The 16,223-nt window shown below is 39.2% G+C and overlaps 1 protein-coding gene across 1 annotated transcript in view; it reads right to left on the reverse strand.

Annotated features, from left to right (window-relative positions):
* The window catches only part of LOC129768321 (homeobox protein caupolican), a 102,550-nt gene that overhangs the window by 16,121 nt on the left and 70,206 nt on the right, over positions 1-16,223 (reverse strand). The window contains exons 2-3 of the mRNA XM_055769882.1: positions 15,481-15,843; positions 4,736-4,842 (exon numbers count right to left, since the gene is read on the reverse strand). Coding sequence (XP_055625857.1) covers positions 4,736-4,842; positions 15,481-15,843 — 470 coding nt within the window. The remainder of the gene's footprint in view (positions 1-4,735; positions 4,843-15,480; positions 15,844-16,223) is intronic.

Here is a 16,223-nt window from a genome sequence, read left to right on the forward strand (position 1 = left end):
TCACATTCCAGATCAGAACTCTGTTTAAAAATAATCATAGATTTCATGTTCACTCGAAAAAAATTATTGAATTATTGTATTTTAAATCATATATTTGAAACAAGTTTCTTTTTATTTCTGTCCAAAGATATAAGATAATAAAAAAATGGTCAAAACAACAATATATATTTAACACTGTTTGCTCAACATATTTGCACATATAATGTAAGTAAATTAAATGGCCATTCAGGCAGCGAAGTAATAAGAAGTGCAAATTAACTCTTTATAAGGCCGTGGTAACTATATTACCACCAATACATTTTTTTTGCCACACTTGGAATATTATTTCAATATTTTGCTTAACCAAAGACTTCTGAAGGTATTTGGCAATGCTCAATTTTTTGAAGGCTGCTTAAAATGAGCGATATTCATTTGAGAGTTATTTTTATGTAGAAAACCCGCTAATTTTTTATCTAAGATGAATATGTGTTCTTCCTCATGAAAGGATTATGTTCTCTTAAGTTTGAGTCGATATCTTGCCTACTTTCCACGGCCTTATAAAGGGTTAACTCTCAGCCTCAGCATTAATATGCACTGTTGATTGCTCGCTCTCTAGAGCGACACTGAAACACTAAACTTGTTGAGTACCTAAGCAGTTTTTCAGTTTCTTACTCAATTCTCAAAGAAATAATACACAAATAAATTATGCAGCACCTTCCGCAGAACGGCAACAGAAAATTCGAACCGAATCGGTTGTGTGCATAATTCGCAAAAATCAATCGTAAAAGTCACCATTAGGCCCGGACACATACCTAAATTTACTGAGAGAGTCCCGGCAAAAAACGGCATATGGAGATGGATGCGATTTTTACACTTATGCGATGAAACACTGAAATAGCAGTTAAACTGATGCACGGTGAATACCGATGCAGGCCGCGAGTCCATGATTGCACATGAAGCGTCCATGAGCGCATATCAAACAGAGAAATTCGTACACACAAACTTCCAAATTACACCCACGCACATAATTGGAAAATCAAAATCTACAGTGGCTACGAGACGGTTTGGATATTTTGAAGTTTTCTCTTGCAAGCTCAGTACTGTACAGTTTTCTTTGTACATATTGTGAGATTGCATTCTGAAGCTGACAACTTTGTATGTCCATTCAGTACGTTAGCAAACCATAAACTGAACAGCTGCAATTGCAGCAACGGGGGAATATTTACTGAGTCGCTTTTTTGTCTGTTTTTTCCTGATGGCAGCTAAGGTTATTTTTGCAATGGTATATTCAATTTGTGCTCCGGTGCTACTTTACTTGCTGCTTTTAGACAACAAAACTTTGGGAACACAAATTGAACCAATCAAAACATGAGATTTAGCGCGTTCAGATAAACCTTGTCATTTTACAATTACTACATCATTTGCTGGAAAAATATATGATTTTCTTCATTCTGATGGAGTTTTTCATTATTTTATACATGTTCAGTGTTTCAAAAATTATCAAAATTGTTCCAAATATCTTCAAACTACATGGAACTTCTAGATCTACTGTCATCCCGTCATTGTTTTTCTATCAAAATGGACTCTCTGGGACTTAGTAGTTTTCCGGAATACGAGGCAAAACGTATGGTTCATTGTACCAATAAAAATGGACATCCCGATTTTTTCAGACGGGGCTTCCTGCGAAATGTTGATTTGCACGATAGAATACCCTATGCAAAGATATAGCTCAATGGGACTTCATTAACTAGTTCCGCAAACGTCAACATTTGAGTTTCTTGAAACCCGTAAAATCACTCAAGGGAGTTATGAAATCGTGGTTTAAAAAAATTGTTTTTATGCCAAATGTCTTAAAATTCCATGAAATGTCGAAATTTATTGTGATCTCGATTTTGTTTTGTTTTTGAACATGCCTATTTTATCGGTTTCAAAAAAAAATTATAACTTTGATGGCTGTACGACACTAGTAAATTAAGTCCGGTTGAGCTGAAATTTGTCATAGAGTAGTCAACATTTTTAAGGAAGTCCCGTTTGAAAACATAAGATGGTCATCATTTTTTTGGCACTCTAACAATTACAATAGTCGAAACAATTTTAAGAGAATTCTCAAGAAATCTAATTTTGTTTGAGTCATTCATCGACCCCGAATCTAGCTTAAAGGGTGTCCCACATCAAATTGCATCACGGAAAAATGCTGTAGAAAATTACCCATTGGGTATTGTCTATTAAAAATTTGGGTAGAACTAGCTTAGAGTGTATTGTTTACACTGTATCTTTGTCGCTGTCAGTTTTTCGAAAATTTGAAAAAATTGCGTCACTCGAAAAGCAACGTCGCGATTTGATTTTGTGCAAGCACCTGGAAAATCCTCAACTCTCTCATCGGACATCGGAAAACAACACGGAATCGTGCAGTAGATGGTGAGTCGTGTGACTAAACGTTACTACGAAACCCTGAGCATCGAACGGAATGAGAAATGCGGTCAGAATGGATGTTCTATTAGTGCTCAGCATCACAAGCGTATCGCGTGAAAGCGTGAAAGCGTTTAAGCGGAATCTCAAAGCTTTGGTCAGGGATGGGGCCAAAAGGATGAATCTGTCCAAGTCTTCCGTTCAGAGAGTAAAGGACCGGGAGGGGCTGCAGAAGGCTCCAAATCGTGACGAACGGCAAAATACGGTGGAAAAGTCACGGGCTCAGATGCTGAAGAAGCCTCATTGTCTCATCATGGACAACACGAGGGTCCTACGATCTTTTGGCCGGATTTCGCTTCGTGCCATTGTTTAAAGGATGTCCTGGAATGGTACGAAGCCAACGGGGTCACTTTCGTACCCAAGGACATGAACCAAAAGCTTACAACTAATAGGTTCATGTCTTATTATTTGAAAGTTAGAAAAGAATCAGTAAACTAGGTAATTTTCTACAGCGTTTTTTTTCTGTGATGCAATTTGATGTGGGACACCCTTTAGTATAGGCAAGAACGACTGCGATAAGTTTTTTTTTACAGAAACTGTTTGAATCGTGATTCTCTGCTATAGATGTTGAACAAATGGTCGTCGCAGAGACGATCGTAATGACAATCGTTCACCGCCTGAGGCCGTGTGAGTGAGTGAACGCTTACTACACCGTTCGAAACGTTCGATTTGTCACTCTGAAATATTGAACCGTAAGAAACCGTGGAGTCACGCGCGCTCATCAATGACAGTGTTCGGAGAATTTTGGTGTCCAATGTGTGTCGCGAGCAGAGAACAAACAGTTCCGATCAAGATCCTCCGTAGGACAATAAAGAACGTCATTTTGTTGGTATCAAACCGATTGTGTGTGTGTGTGTGTGTGTGTGTTGCTGTTGGATTGAAGAAATGCGCGACATTACCTGGAAATGACAATGGATTGAATATTTAATGGAATATTAAATCCATCAATAATTCATCAGCTACCGAAAGCGAAACAGGCAGCGGTCAGTGGAGTTGCGTTCGACTTTGGCCGCCACGAACCACCAACAACCGAAAGCGTATGAATGTCTAAACTAAATAATACATTAGCCGTATAATTAAGACACTTTTGATATGAATATACACCCGTTGTTGCCGTGAATGAATGTCAAAGCCAGTGTGAAAAAATACATGCATTTGCGTTGTTAAACGATTTTTGAACAAGCGGGCGAAACAAAACGATGAGCAATGTACAGAGCGAGAGGGAAAAAAACTTACATTTCCTGCCATTAGAATATATGTACACACCAAGGCGACACAAATCGCAAGGAATATCGCAATTGTTTTGTTTCAAAACTAAACACAGCACACAATTGCAGAACCGCCAGCGGTGAATTAACATAAAGCGAAGTCCAACAAAGTATGCCGTGTATTTCGGGCTAAAAGTGTGTCGCGATATATCGCGCGGCATATCAGTAAATCACTCATCGCCTACTTTACGGCAGACGCGCTTCAAAGGGTAACCATGTTGATCATCGTCATCATGTTTGTTGTCGTAGTAAACGGGGTGATATATGTATTTTGAACTCATGGTCTACTGTGACGCGCGCGAGAGTTCGGCTTCTTTTCCGATTGAGAAATCAATCATTACGATTATCAATTCGATGGAAATGCTTCGGTTCGTTGAACGCTACTGCGACGCAATCAGGTTGGTGTGAATTGATCAAAGAATTCGGTGGCGGAACCCGTTTGACGTGTGCTTAGGAACATTCGAACGATTAGAGACCGAACGAACAAACCATTTTGGCAGAATACTTTCCGGAGAAAATACTTTACACTAGCCATAAATTTGTCATCAACTTGTTTCACAGAGAGAGCGAGCAAAAAAAAACAACACGGCAAAGATCACAAGCTCGCGGGGATGTCAAAACGTTTTCCATCGTCTTGTGATCATCAGCTGACACACATTTGCAGAAGTGGGGTGGAATCAACATACAATTTTTCGTTCCTTCCGTTCCGCGAGTTGCTCGAAACTCATTAAAATATGTAACCTGCGGGCGTTTGACATTTCACCTGACAAGTGAAACATCTTCATAAATTTGTCGTAATTGCATAATCAGAAATCGCCTCTCTGGTCTCGTGTTCATACCGACTAATGAGACGATGCGGCGGGATGAAACTAATTAATCACGGGTACATGAATTTGCGCAAGGAGGAAACATGTGTTTCTCGGAGAATTTTTCCAGTGTTCAACCTGCGGAGATAGAACGGGAGCGCTTCGCGGAACAGACACAAAACAGGATATTGATAAATTTAATTAAAAACTTACGAGTTGAAGGGGTAACCGAAGGCCGCATCGTACGGGTGATAGACGGAGGGGTAAGGCCATGGTGCACCACCGGCTGCGAGATTTTCCTTCAGGTCAATTCCGGCGGCCTGCAATGGGAATAAAATTTGAACTTGTTAGAACAAAAAGTGCTACCCGCGAATGAGATCGAAAACAATGCTCAGTAACCTATTGTGAATCTCAATCCTCCTGGACTGTTTTGGAGTGGAGTAAATTATTCGTTTAACCTGAGAAGAATTGTAGAATTGTAGTAGGAAGCTGCATATTTTTCGGCTGTCGCAGCTGTTCCTAATTGTTGTCATTATCAGGCAAGCTGCTGTGGAAATAACACCAAACCATTTATTTTCCCTCCCTTTCTTAAAAATATGTACATTTCTGCTTCTTGGGCTGATAAAGCAACGAAAGGTCATACTTCCATGTCAAATATGATTGGTGTTCTCGCCATCGAGAATAAGTTGACGATTGTCAGTCTCTCGTTATATATACGATGAGCTTACGAAGCGCGAAATGAGACGATGAGTAAGAGCGTGGCAACGAGAAACGTTTACATTGAATCTGACACGTAATTAATTTCATTTAAACAAATTATTAACAAGCGCACTGATTCTGGTGGAGCCGGGTTAACGCTACTATCAGAACCATTTACGCGTGATAGCAACAAACAAGCCAACCGGAGATTGGCTTGTTTGTTGGTTTTGATGAAATGCGAAAAATAGTGCTCCCTATGGAGAGTTGAAGTTGTGAGCGTTTCTGATTTAAATCATAGTTATACTCTTCAGAGTGAAATCAGTTTTGCCCGGATTTGTTTCAAATCTACTCTTGTTATTGCACAAAAAAGCACATGTCGAAACTTCGAACATCGAATTATCAGAGGTGATAGCCCGAATGTGTTTCATTAGTCTAGTAATTACAAACACTCAGTGGTCCGTGGCTAAGCGAGTGTTGTGTTTTGCACGAAAACAAAACATACAATAATTAGAGTGTTTCAGCTAATCTGTAACACGAGCTGAGCAGGAGGCCATGTACGGGCTCAAGGTTTATCGATGTAGAGCAATCGCGTTTCGAGGCTGGGGCTTGATACTACCTCTACGAGCTGATCATTTTGGACAACAACAATCGCGACTGGCGACTTCCACACCGTTCCGTGGCAAAATGAGCATAATCAGCAATATTTGCTGTCGCTCGGCTTGCCAAGAGGTGTTTATTGACAAATTGCATTCGCTTTTACGTTTTCCTCGCATGCTTATCATACAAAAGTGAAAAGTGTGTGTGTGGCGGCGGTGGTGGTGTATTTTTGCACAACCAAGTGCCTTTAAAAACTCACAATTTCTACACATGGTGTGGTTATAAAAAAGAAGCTCCATTCATAAAATGAAAATAACAACAGAAACGAATAAGTTGCCAAACATAAAAACCGAACTGCACATTCAGTACGTGACTTTTCATTCAAAATAGGCTGATCCTGGAATACACACCGAGGGTCCGAATGAACCGTTGGAACCACTCAGTAAAGCACATTATTGGCGCATGTGTGTTGCTTGAATCAAATATTTCGCTGTGTTCGGATCCACTGTTGTGGGCACTTACGCCTATAATTCAATCACAATCACCATCCTCTGCTTGGATAGTTTATGTTTACACCGATTTAAGCCGTGTTCGACAGCCTTTATGATGTTAACGGATTTGCACGCTGTTCGGTAAACAACACAACACAATCGCATGCACTATCAGAGCTCACCGATCGAGTGCAGCACTGCTGCAGTTGATACTCTGCCCCATCGCATCGAAATCAAAGCCAAGCTTAGCTTCTGTGCTAGCACTGGTTCAAGAGATGCGGACCTCACACGCGATTGTTTAGCAAATTAGCAAATGATTTAGATTGATGTGTTGATTTTTCCGACTCCTGATGCGTTGAAAAAGTTGCAAAACAGTTTAGCCCCGAGCTCTGCAACAGCGATTAAGGATGATAGCGCTAATGTTTCGTTTGACATTCGCCTTCGCCCTTAATCATTTCTCTAAACAATGCACCTCGTTTTCAAATAAAGTTGTAAAACGTTCACTCCAACCATAAACAGGTTGTAAAATGAGTTGTAATAATCTTTTTCGAGCAAATAAAAAAGAGGAAGCTCGTGCTTTCTAAAATTTTCACTTACATTTAATAAATTATGCATGGGCGCACTCCACTTTTTTTTTGTTCCTGCGTTCTCCCACTAGCTGCAGTGTGTGTTGTGGCAATCCTTTCTCGCTAACTGCCGCCAAGAAGGTAGTTAAGATAAATTATACGCGCATAAAAAATTCCTTTATTGCCAACATAATTTCATCTTTCCGTCTCTTTCTCTTAAGCTAGAATTCTAAAGCAACGACGCTAGAGAGACCCGCGATCACTCAACTTATTAGAAGTGTTTCAGCCGTAGTCAATAATCGTTTTCCGTGGAAAAGAGTTTGGCCAAACGAAACGGATGCGGAAAAGTCCAGAAATTTAAGCATTCGTCCCTCGGGAAAGCAAAAGAAGATCGAAGCGTGAAGCCTTTGATAGGCACACGAAAAGGGCCCTCTTTCCCGGTGATGGCTATCACGATGGGCTAGAGTAACGCTAATTCCTCTCAGCTGTGGAATCGGGTTGTTCTTGGAGGAAACACATCACCAACCCCAGCAAACGAAGGTAAGCAGCAACGGAGAAGCAGGTGTATTGCGCTGAAAGCTTTTAGCGTTATTTACATACCTACATGGATGGGAAGGATGGCGATAAACCTACAACTTTTTGGGGTTCCGAAATTAAATGCAGTCGTTGTTGACAAATTGACTAAATGCAGCAGCAGCAGTGTACAGGTGTGACGCAGTCATGGGTGCTCGAATGAACACAGGGTGCTCTTGAATCCCTTTGTTTAATCGTCATTGTCCAACGACAATAAAAATGACAGGAATATCTACTGAATTAATAATTGGAACTGAGAAATATGACATTTATGATGAATAGTTTGAACCGATGTTTTTACACTCGATTTTGGAAAAATATGAGTCAGCTCGTGGTTAATGTGTCTTCTAGACACGTGAATAGTGTTATTGATGTCGGCTCATTGTCGTTATTTCCGTCAGTTTATTTTCGCTACGTTGAGGGTCATGGGATTAACATATGCTTCGTGAGTGTGGTGGCCTAAAACAACACAAATTTCAATTCAGGAAAAAAAACATGATGAACTACAACATCTGGAATCCTTATCAATACCTGGAGCAATGATCAGCGTACCCCCAGAGCTACATTTGTACATGTTCAACTCGCAAAACATTTTCAAGATGTTGATTTGAAGAGACGTGTACAAATCCTAAAAGATTTTCAACTGAACATTATGGGAATCATGTATAAAGACCGGGTGAAAACAATGACTAACTGTTCTGTCGAAGATTGATAAATCTACATGAACTGGGATAACTGGGACCAGGTATTGACAAGCCAATCCCAATGGGACAGTGGCCTCCGGTTTTCAAGCAAAAAAAACATGCTATTCTAACCTATACAAACTTTTGCTTGGGTAGAGAATACTGGTATGCCAACATCCGTATTTTTTCAGATAGCCAAGCAGCATCAAATACATCCAAAGCATACACATGTTAGTCAAAGCTGGTTTAAGAATGTAGTCTATCCTTAAAACACTAAAAAAAACTATTGAAACTGACATATGATAAATGTCATTTCAATAGCTGAATTTTGAAGCAGAGAACATTCGGAACATTTACTGTCCAGTGTATTGATTCTGCGAAGTCTGCGGATTCTTGGAAAACGGGATATGTCCTGATGAACCTTCATCTAGGAAGTCACATAGGAAGTCATACCTTCTTGGGGGAGATGCAATGTCCTAGTAAAACTATGACTTATTATCTGATTGATGGAACGAACTGACCGTGCATACTAAAATATATGAAACTATTGGTCGTAGTGGTTCAAGGCTCCTATAGAAAAAGGAGAGGTCGATTGCCGGTACCATGGAGGCGACTCCAAATGGATCTCCAATTAAAGTTATCAATATATTATTTTGCTTGTTTTCCCAAGGATGTGATCAATGGTTTTTCGCCCGGAAAATCGACGCTGACTCTGATTAAATCCCAGAACAGGGATGTGAGGTGATGCAAACACTCCACTACCACCGACAATGTTTACTGAGCATGATAAAAAATAGTTGACATTCATTAACTTGTTTGCACAGTCAGAGTCACTCGTGATAACGATGGTTTTAATCTACAACCAGTTATGTTATGGCGTACGGTACGTAATTAATGCGTAATCTGTGTTATATAAGTGGCTAACACGCAATGCACATTACTGTCAATAATGAGCTCCATTTTGTATAGCGTGAATAATCATCTGCGAAAGTATTCTAGAATCAGAATGACGTTCTGTAAGATGAAATAGAACTATTCTACATTCGAAGTCGTACGTTTTTTTGCTGCCAGCTGTTCAAAAGATATGATAGAATATCCTTCTTTATTCAATAGTTTATTATACTTAATAGATCCATCAAATAGTACAAATCATTCAATAATCTTGTCAAAAGGGGCAAGTAATAATAAGTATTTGACAGAAAATGATTTGTAATTTAATAAAGTATTCCAATTTTATCCAAACTCATCGAGTTTCAATCGTTTCGGCCCAACATTGCAGTATGCGTATGCTTTACTAATCATAGTGAGATGCATATTTATACGAATTGCCATGAATTGTATCAACACAATTTCCAAGCCGGGAAGGTCCTCAAAATATTTTGATTTTTCGTCATTTCTGAAAACTGTTACTATGATTAGTAAAGTATATGCAATTTTAACCCAAAATTTTGGACCGAAACGATTAGTACATTGAATCTTGATAAGTTTGGATAAAATTGGAATACTTTGTTGAATAATAAATCATTTTCGATCAAACTCTTATTATTACTTGCCCCTTTTGACGAGATGTTTGAATTATTTGCACTATGTGTGTGTATATCAGAAAATGATTTATTCTTGATTCTTAAGTAGAAAATGTTGATGACCCTGCTCATTTTCCACAGTCCGTTTCTTTGAATCAATTCACATATTACACAGAGCATGCATCGCGAAACATTTTCTTCTTCTTCTTCTTTGTATTATAGCTATAACAGCTATATCCAGAAATGTGAACCTTCCCAATTTTTCAGGATATCCCAGACTTTTTGTCACGTTACCTTATATCCTGACAACCACTCAATTTTACATGTTTTCTCTGAAATGATCCCGATTTCCTGTTTCATGCACCATTTGTCGCAATAGAAGTAATTTTTAATGCTATCTGGTTTTGATTTTTTTGTCGTAGTTATAGTGTCACAAACCACAAAACCTATATGGACTGTCATACCTTAAACAGTAGGAGTAGGATATATTTTCAAAGCCGCGTTAAAGATTGCGTAATATACTTTCGTCTTCCTAAACATCATCACGAACTTTCCGGGCAACCCAGTACAGGCTATCCTGATTTCTTCCACACTCAATCACAGGTTGACACACACATGGACTTAGGTGATTATAAATATATTCCCCCACCACCACATTTCATAGACATTTCAATCTATTTTTGACAGCGTATAAAAATAACAACAATGTTTGCGTGTGATACAAAATAAAAAAGGCGACAAAAAGAGATTTGACGTTACGAACAAAATCACACATCACACACATCACATGACATCAAACGTATGAAGCAAAACCGCTGTGTGTGACATCAGCATTTGACTGCTCGCTAGCTGGAGCGAGACTGTGCAAAGGGAAATAGTATTAGTAGTAGCAGTACTGAATTATATAGGCTTCAAACTTTTTCAGTTCATTCGTCTCTAGTCTTGAAAAGGTCAATGAGTACAACTAAATCTAACTCTCGGCCTTAAGAAAAGCCATTTGGTTGTCTTTTGATCAGGCTAGATGAGCGAACTATGAATCATGAATGCTGCTGTGCAATCACGAATAGAAATAAAAATAATAGGGATAAAATCCTAATTATGAGGCCAAAAAAAACACAGGAATCCGATATAACCAGAAAGTTTTTAGAAGAAAATGTGAACCCGAAGGGAATATACATAAATGGACTGCGAAATGGGAAAAATGGTTCTGTTGTTATTTCTGCTTCAGCCAAAATACCATTGAGTTGATAAAAGTAAATGTAGAGAAAAATCTGGGGAAACATTATGAGGTGGAAATAATTGAATCATTAAAACCGACTATCACAATAATCCACTCAGAATACATTCAAGCCGTGTTATTTGGATTCTTTGGAATATCCACTAAATGCTAATAAAATGTCTCAGGTAATGTTGAGACTGCGTAGTTCCTGTAGGAATTGGAATTAAAGGAATTGAAGAATAAAGTAAATAAAAAATGCACAAAACAAAAGTAGGGTGAAATGAGAATGCTTCCAATTTCTGTCAATATAAGTCAATCGCGAACTAGCGAAATGTAATATATAACATATCAAACAAATCTTAGAGAATTACTAATTCCATTGATCAATTTAGTTATCAAGGTTTAAAAGTTTCATAAAAACGTGACATGTTTTCTTTGATTTGGCATCCTCGCTAAAAAGACGCGTTTTTCTTTAATGAAAAAGACTTGACAAATCAACATTCAGATTTATTTTGAAAAAGTTTAATCTTCCGGATGGCCTCCATGCGACTGACTTTCTTCACTTTCTTCTATACGGTAAAACAGCAAGAAATCTCACGATGCTTGACCATATTGATTAGGCAGGCGGCTGACGATGAATGTGCGTTTTATAGTGTATGAAATAGTGTAATATTTGTACCATTAGCTCAAATTCGTTTCACACTTAAATTTTTCTCATTCATTTGGTTCAAATTAAAGTGCAGTAAAACCTGTTGTTGTGCATTTTTTCTTGTGTGGCATATTTGACGAAGTTATCGTCCATTTAGTTTTTTTTCGATAGTTTATATGCTTTTCGGTGCGAGAAAAGCATATTTGCGTCTCAATTATCCACTTCTGATATCATTCCCCACCTCTCATCAAATGCTCAAATGTTTTTCTAAGTTTTTGCATGACATGATTTCTAACAGCAAGACGTTTCGACATGCAACTAAAAGCACAAAACAGCCACGCGCAACCGAAAAGGCAAAGTGTCCCATCGCAAAGCAGGGAAACAAAGGGAAATTGAACGGTGAATGGCGTGGATTTCAGTTATTTTCTTGGGAGAAACTTTTTTATGCAGTTCCTAACTACCGTACAAAAAAAGTTTTGTTTTCAAAATGTATACCGAACACGATTTTTTAAAACTGCTGGTGTAGTTTTGCATGATTTTTTTTTGTGCGGTCCCTATCCCCCGCACAAAAAAAGTTTGCCTGTAATCTTTTTTGATACCTTATATTTTTGTATTCTTTTTAAATTTCACTTGTGAAACACTGAAATAAAAGAAGTTTACTCAAAGAAAAAATCGAATACAATTGAAAAACAGTGACAAAAAAGTGCCCACTTCATATTGGTTCCAGAAAAGATAAATTAAAGTAAGAGAACACATTTCAATAATTAATGTCGCCACCATTGGCCATCAGAACCTGCCGAAGGCGCTTCGGCATGCTCTCCACCATATTCTTCAGGTGCTGTGTATCCATTTTTTTCCAGGCGTGCTCCAGTGATTCAGAATTTTTATTGGCAACACTAGTTTTTTTTAACCCTTGAATCGAGGATCACCCACAAATTCGCGATGGGGTTGAGGTCCAATAAATGAAAAGAAACTCAAAAAATTATGAGGTGGGCACTTAATTTTGCCTAACAATGATCAGTAAACAGCTTAAAATCATAAGTTCTTTAATATCTCACGTAATTAGACTATTGTACGAAATGATGACAGCTGCAAGAAACGCGACAGATTCGGGACGATCGGAATAGTTCTCAACCAATTCGAGCATCGACCCAACATTTCGTTTCGGGATAAAAAAGACGATCTTTTTAGGCAAAAAAAAAACTACTTTTGTACTAAACAGAGACATAGTTCGGAAGTTCGGTAACAGTGTAATACACAACAAAAGTTATCTTAAGATAAAAAATGTTCACGAATGAATTCGGCTCTATTATAGCTGAATTAGCCTAACAAAATAAACTGTTGGGATAAAAAAAAAGTTCGGAAGGCACCGAACCGAAGAGGCAGACGCAACACTCTGGCCTTAATTTGCACAAGGTACAGGAAGTGGTTCAAAAACCAGGTCCAAACTGTGAGACATTGAGGTCAAAATCTGGACTGGAATACCACATCGAAACTTCAAGAATTGTCGGAATTCGCTGAAACCATTCTTGTTTGGCAAGCGATCTGGAAGCTTCGTTCTGGCATTCTCGCACTATTACCGGCCCGGAAATCCTCTAAATACTCCGAAAATTCGTCCTATCGAGAAATTCTGGGTCGTCATAAAGGTAAGCCATCATATAATACCAAAAGTGATTGAATATGTTGTTTCTACCGTTGTCCGAAACCCCATGAAAGAGGATAAGACAAAGGTGCAAGTGTTGAGTGTCAATTTCATTTCCTGAAAGTAATGTTAAAGAGACCAAGATACAGAGGCGACCTTTTTGGTGTGTCTCGAATACAATTATATTCTGAAGGTTGCTCAGAAACCTAAAATGTGTCTTGAACCCATATAGGGATATGATTGCTACTAGAAATAGTTTAAACACAAAAAAAACTTGATAATATTTCATTTCATTAATAACTCTAATATTCTTCTATTAAGGACCTGCTAGATTCGAAGGCAGTGTGTGATCAGTCAAATTCTCCCACAGCACATCTGAATGAATCCATCTGAATCGCAACCATTGATCAAAGCAGCAGTACTCCAAATGTGTGGACCAACATGCAACCGCGTCGTGTTTCGAGATCGCCTCTAACACGCTCTCAACGAGTGAAGAAAATCCGGAAAAGTCAACAAAACGTCAAACTTTTACAGTAATCACGCATTTTATTAACAAGCTATAAAATGATGATATTGTTCAGATTTAGCCCTCCGTAAGAGATCTCGAATTTGAATTTCAATGCCAATGGTTGTGGTTCACACACACACACAAGACTCGTAAAAAATAAACGAACGAATCTCGAACAATGGCAATCGAAACGGAACATCTGACCTGCTGGGTTTGTACATGCTTAACTGTCCAAAACCCGCTGTGATTTGTTCGAATGATTCAGCGGCGATTTGGCCACAGAAGGGACGGGAAGTGTGAATGGAATGCAACCACTTGTGGTGGTGCGTTTGGAGCGGGACTCCGGGTTCCGGGAGTGAAGACGAAGACGTATTTGAAGATTGCGGGCGAAACTCCATTGACAAGCAAAAAAAAAAAAAAGAAAAACGATGATTCGAGGCAAGTAAAATTGTAAACTCGATAACAACAATAAACAATCGGACGGATTGAGTTCAAACATGAGCTTACGAACAGATATTCATAAATTTTTGACTCCGAATATAAAAATCCTCTCGGAGCTCAGAGCAGACTGTGAACAAGAATCGAAAACCGTACTCAGCATGACTAATAAACAAATAAACATCATATTTTATTAAATTAAGACATTATTTATGCTAATAGATGATAATTTACGTTATTGATTCAATCACTGTATGATGATGGGATATTATATATGTGGCACGACTTTTCGTCGTTCGGGTTCGAAATCGAACAGAGTCAAGACAGAACCCCAAGAATAGGACAAAACACGGTGGAGAACACAAATTCATAAACTTTTATTATCATTATTATTCTCCTTCTGTGTGCAGTATTTTGGTTCGATTTTGAGCGCGGAATGTTCCACGAAATGTGTACAATGGAAAGAGGATAGGGTTGCCCCTAGGCGATTAGAGCCACCCCAGTTGCCTAGTTAGTAGCCAGAAAAGAAGCTTAAGCTGATACTTGAGCGCGTTTATTTCGGATTTACTTTTTTGATTGTCTTCCCAGATTTTTCGTTCTGTCTATCGCGCCGGAGTGCTAGCGAATGGAAGCATCGATAACATTTCTCTATATATGACGATCGGTCAAAAGTGAACTATCTGGAAAGAATTATCAACTTTTGTGTTTGACACGTATATGGACATGCTCCGTCGGTTTAAGCGCTCACGGAATCAAATTTCGCGATGATTTTTTTCTCATTCGTGTGCCATTCCGCGTGAAACTGAGATTCACATGTTATCAGAATAGTTGACTTTTTTTCGGGAACAGTCGCGCCAGGGTTCGGTGGTTTACAGAGTAAACCATGTGCTGCTGGTTAAAAGTTTTCCGGCGCTTTATTTAACTCCCCCCCCCACCCCCGAAAAATGGCGCACCGGCTGCTGGTGTGCGCTAGCGCTAGAGTAGCATGTGTGGTTAATCCCAAAACCGAGTGAGATGTGGTCAGTCCGATAGGAGTATGTTGAATCAATGTAGACACAATGTATTTTTTCCTTTGTGTATGCTCCGGACACGATGAGGCGGGCGATGGGTGGAAGAGTCGGAGAATGCTCTCAGTTTTGATTCATTTACTGTGTTTCCACAATGTTAACATCTCATGTGGCATGTTACATTTTTGATAATGCATGGATAGCGTACAAAAACTAGATACCGTCGAGATGCTTTGGGTTATGGTTTCGGGTGAAATATTTTTGCACCCGTGTAAGAAGATTGTGGACCTCCCGAAAATGAACAGTTTGTTTTCTTTTCACGTGAATGATGATGATGATTCAGTTGAACACGAAAATACTTACGGCTGGATTTGCGTAGAACGGTGCCTGATCGGCCCCAATAGCTGGGAAATATGCGGCCATAGTTTCGGGACTATAGGGCGCACTATACATCGATAGGGGAACGCCGCCGGGACCGGCGATACCAGCACTTGCCAGTCGCTGGTAGTTTATCAGATCGTATTGACACGAGCATACCGTCTGACCTGAGATGGGATCGGTGAAGATTGGCCGGCCAGTGTCACAACACCGTCCACTGCCGGACGTTGGCGGACCGGATGTTGCTGAGCATGGGGAGGTACTGCGGGCTCCCGGAGGCACTGTCGTTGTGACAGCCATCGCAACAGGAGCTGCGGGCGGTGAGGATGGTGCGGAAGGTGTAGTACTCTGGAATGGAAGTAAAAATGGAAAAAAAATTATAAACTAGAAAAATGTGTTGTAATTCTACTTTTCTCGTGAGAAATGTTGCGATGGGAAAACCGGAGAATGTTCTGAATGACATCAAACATCACTTAGAATCTACAATGTCTTTAAATTGGCATCACCGCATTTACGACTTTTCACAACTTGTTCAGACGGCGTTTACAGTAATTACGATGAATGCATTTAAATGTCACTATCATGTCAAATAACTGCGTTGTTTTGTCTCATTCTGACATGACATGTCTTGTTATCGCGGCTATATTTTCCGACTCAACGAGCGTGATGATGTATACCGCGTCTCGCGTTTCACAGTGAGAACAACGGCTCTGGGAAATATTCGCGTT

This window comes from Toxorhynchites rutilus, chromosome 2 (genome assembly GCF_029784135.1).
Source record: "Toxorhynchites rutilus septentrionalis strain SRP chromosome 2, ASM2978413v1, whole genome shotgun sequence".
Taxonomy (NCBI): Eukaryota; Metazoa; Arthropoda; class Insecta; order Diptera; family Culicidae; genus Toxorhynchites; species Toxorhynchites rutilus.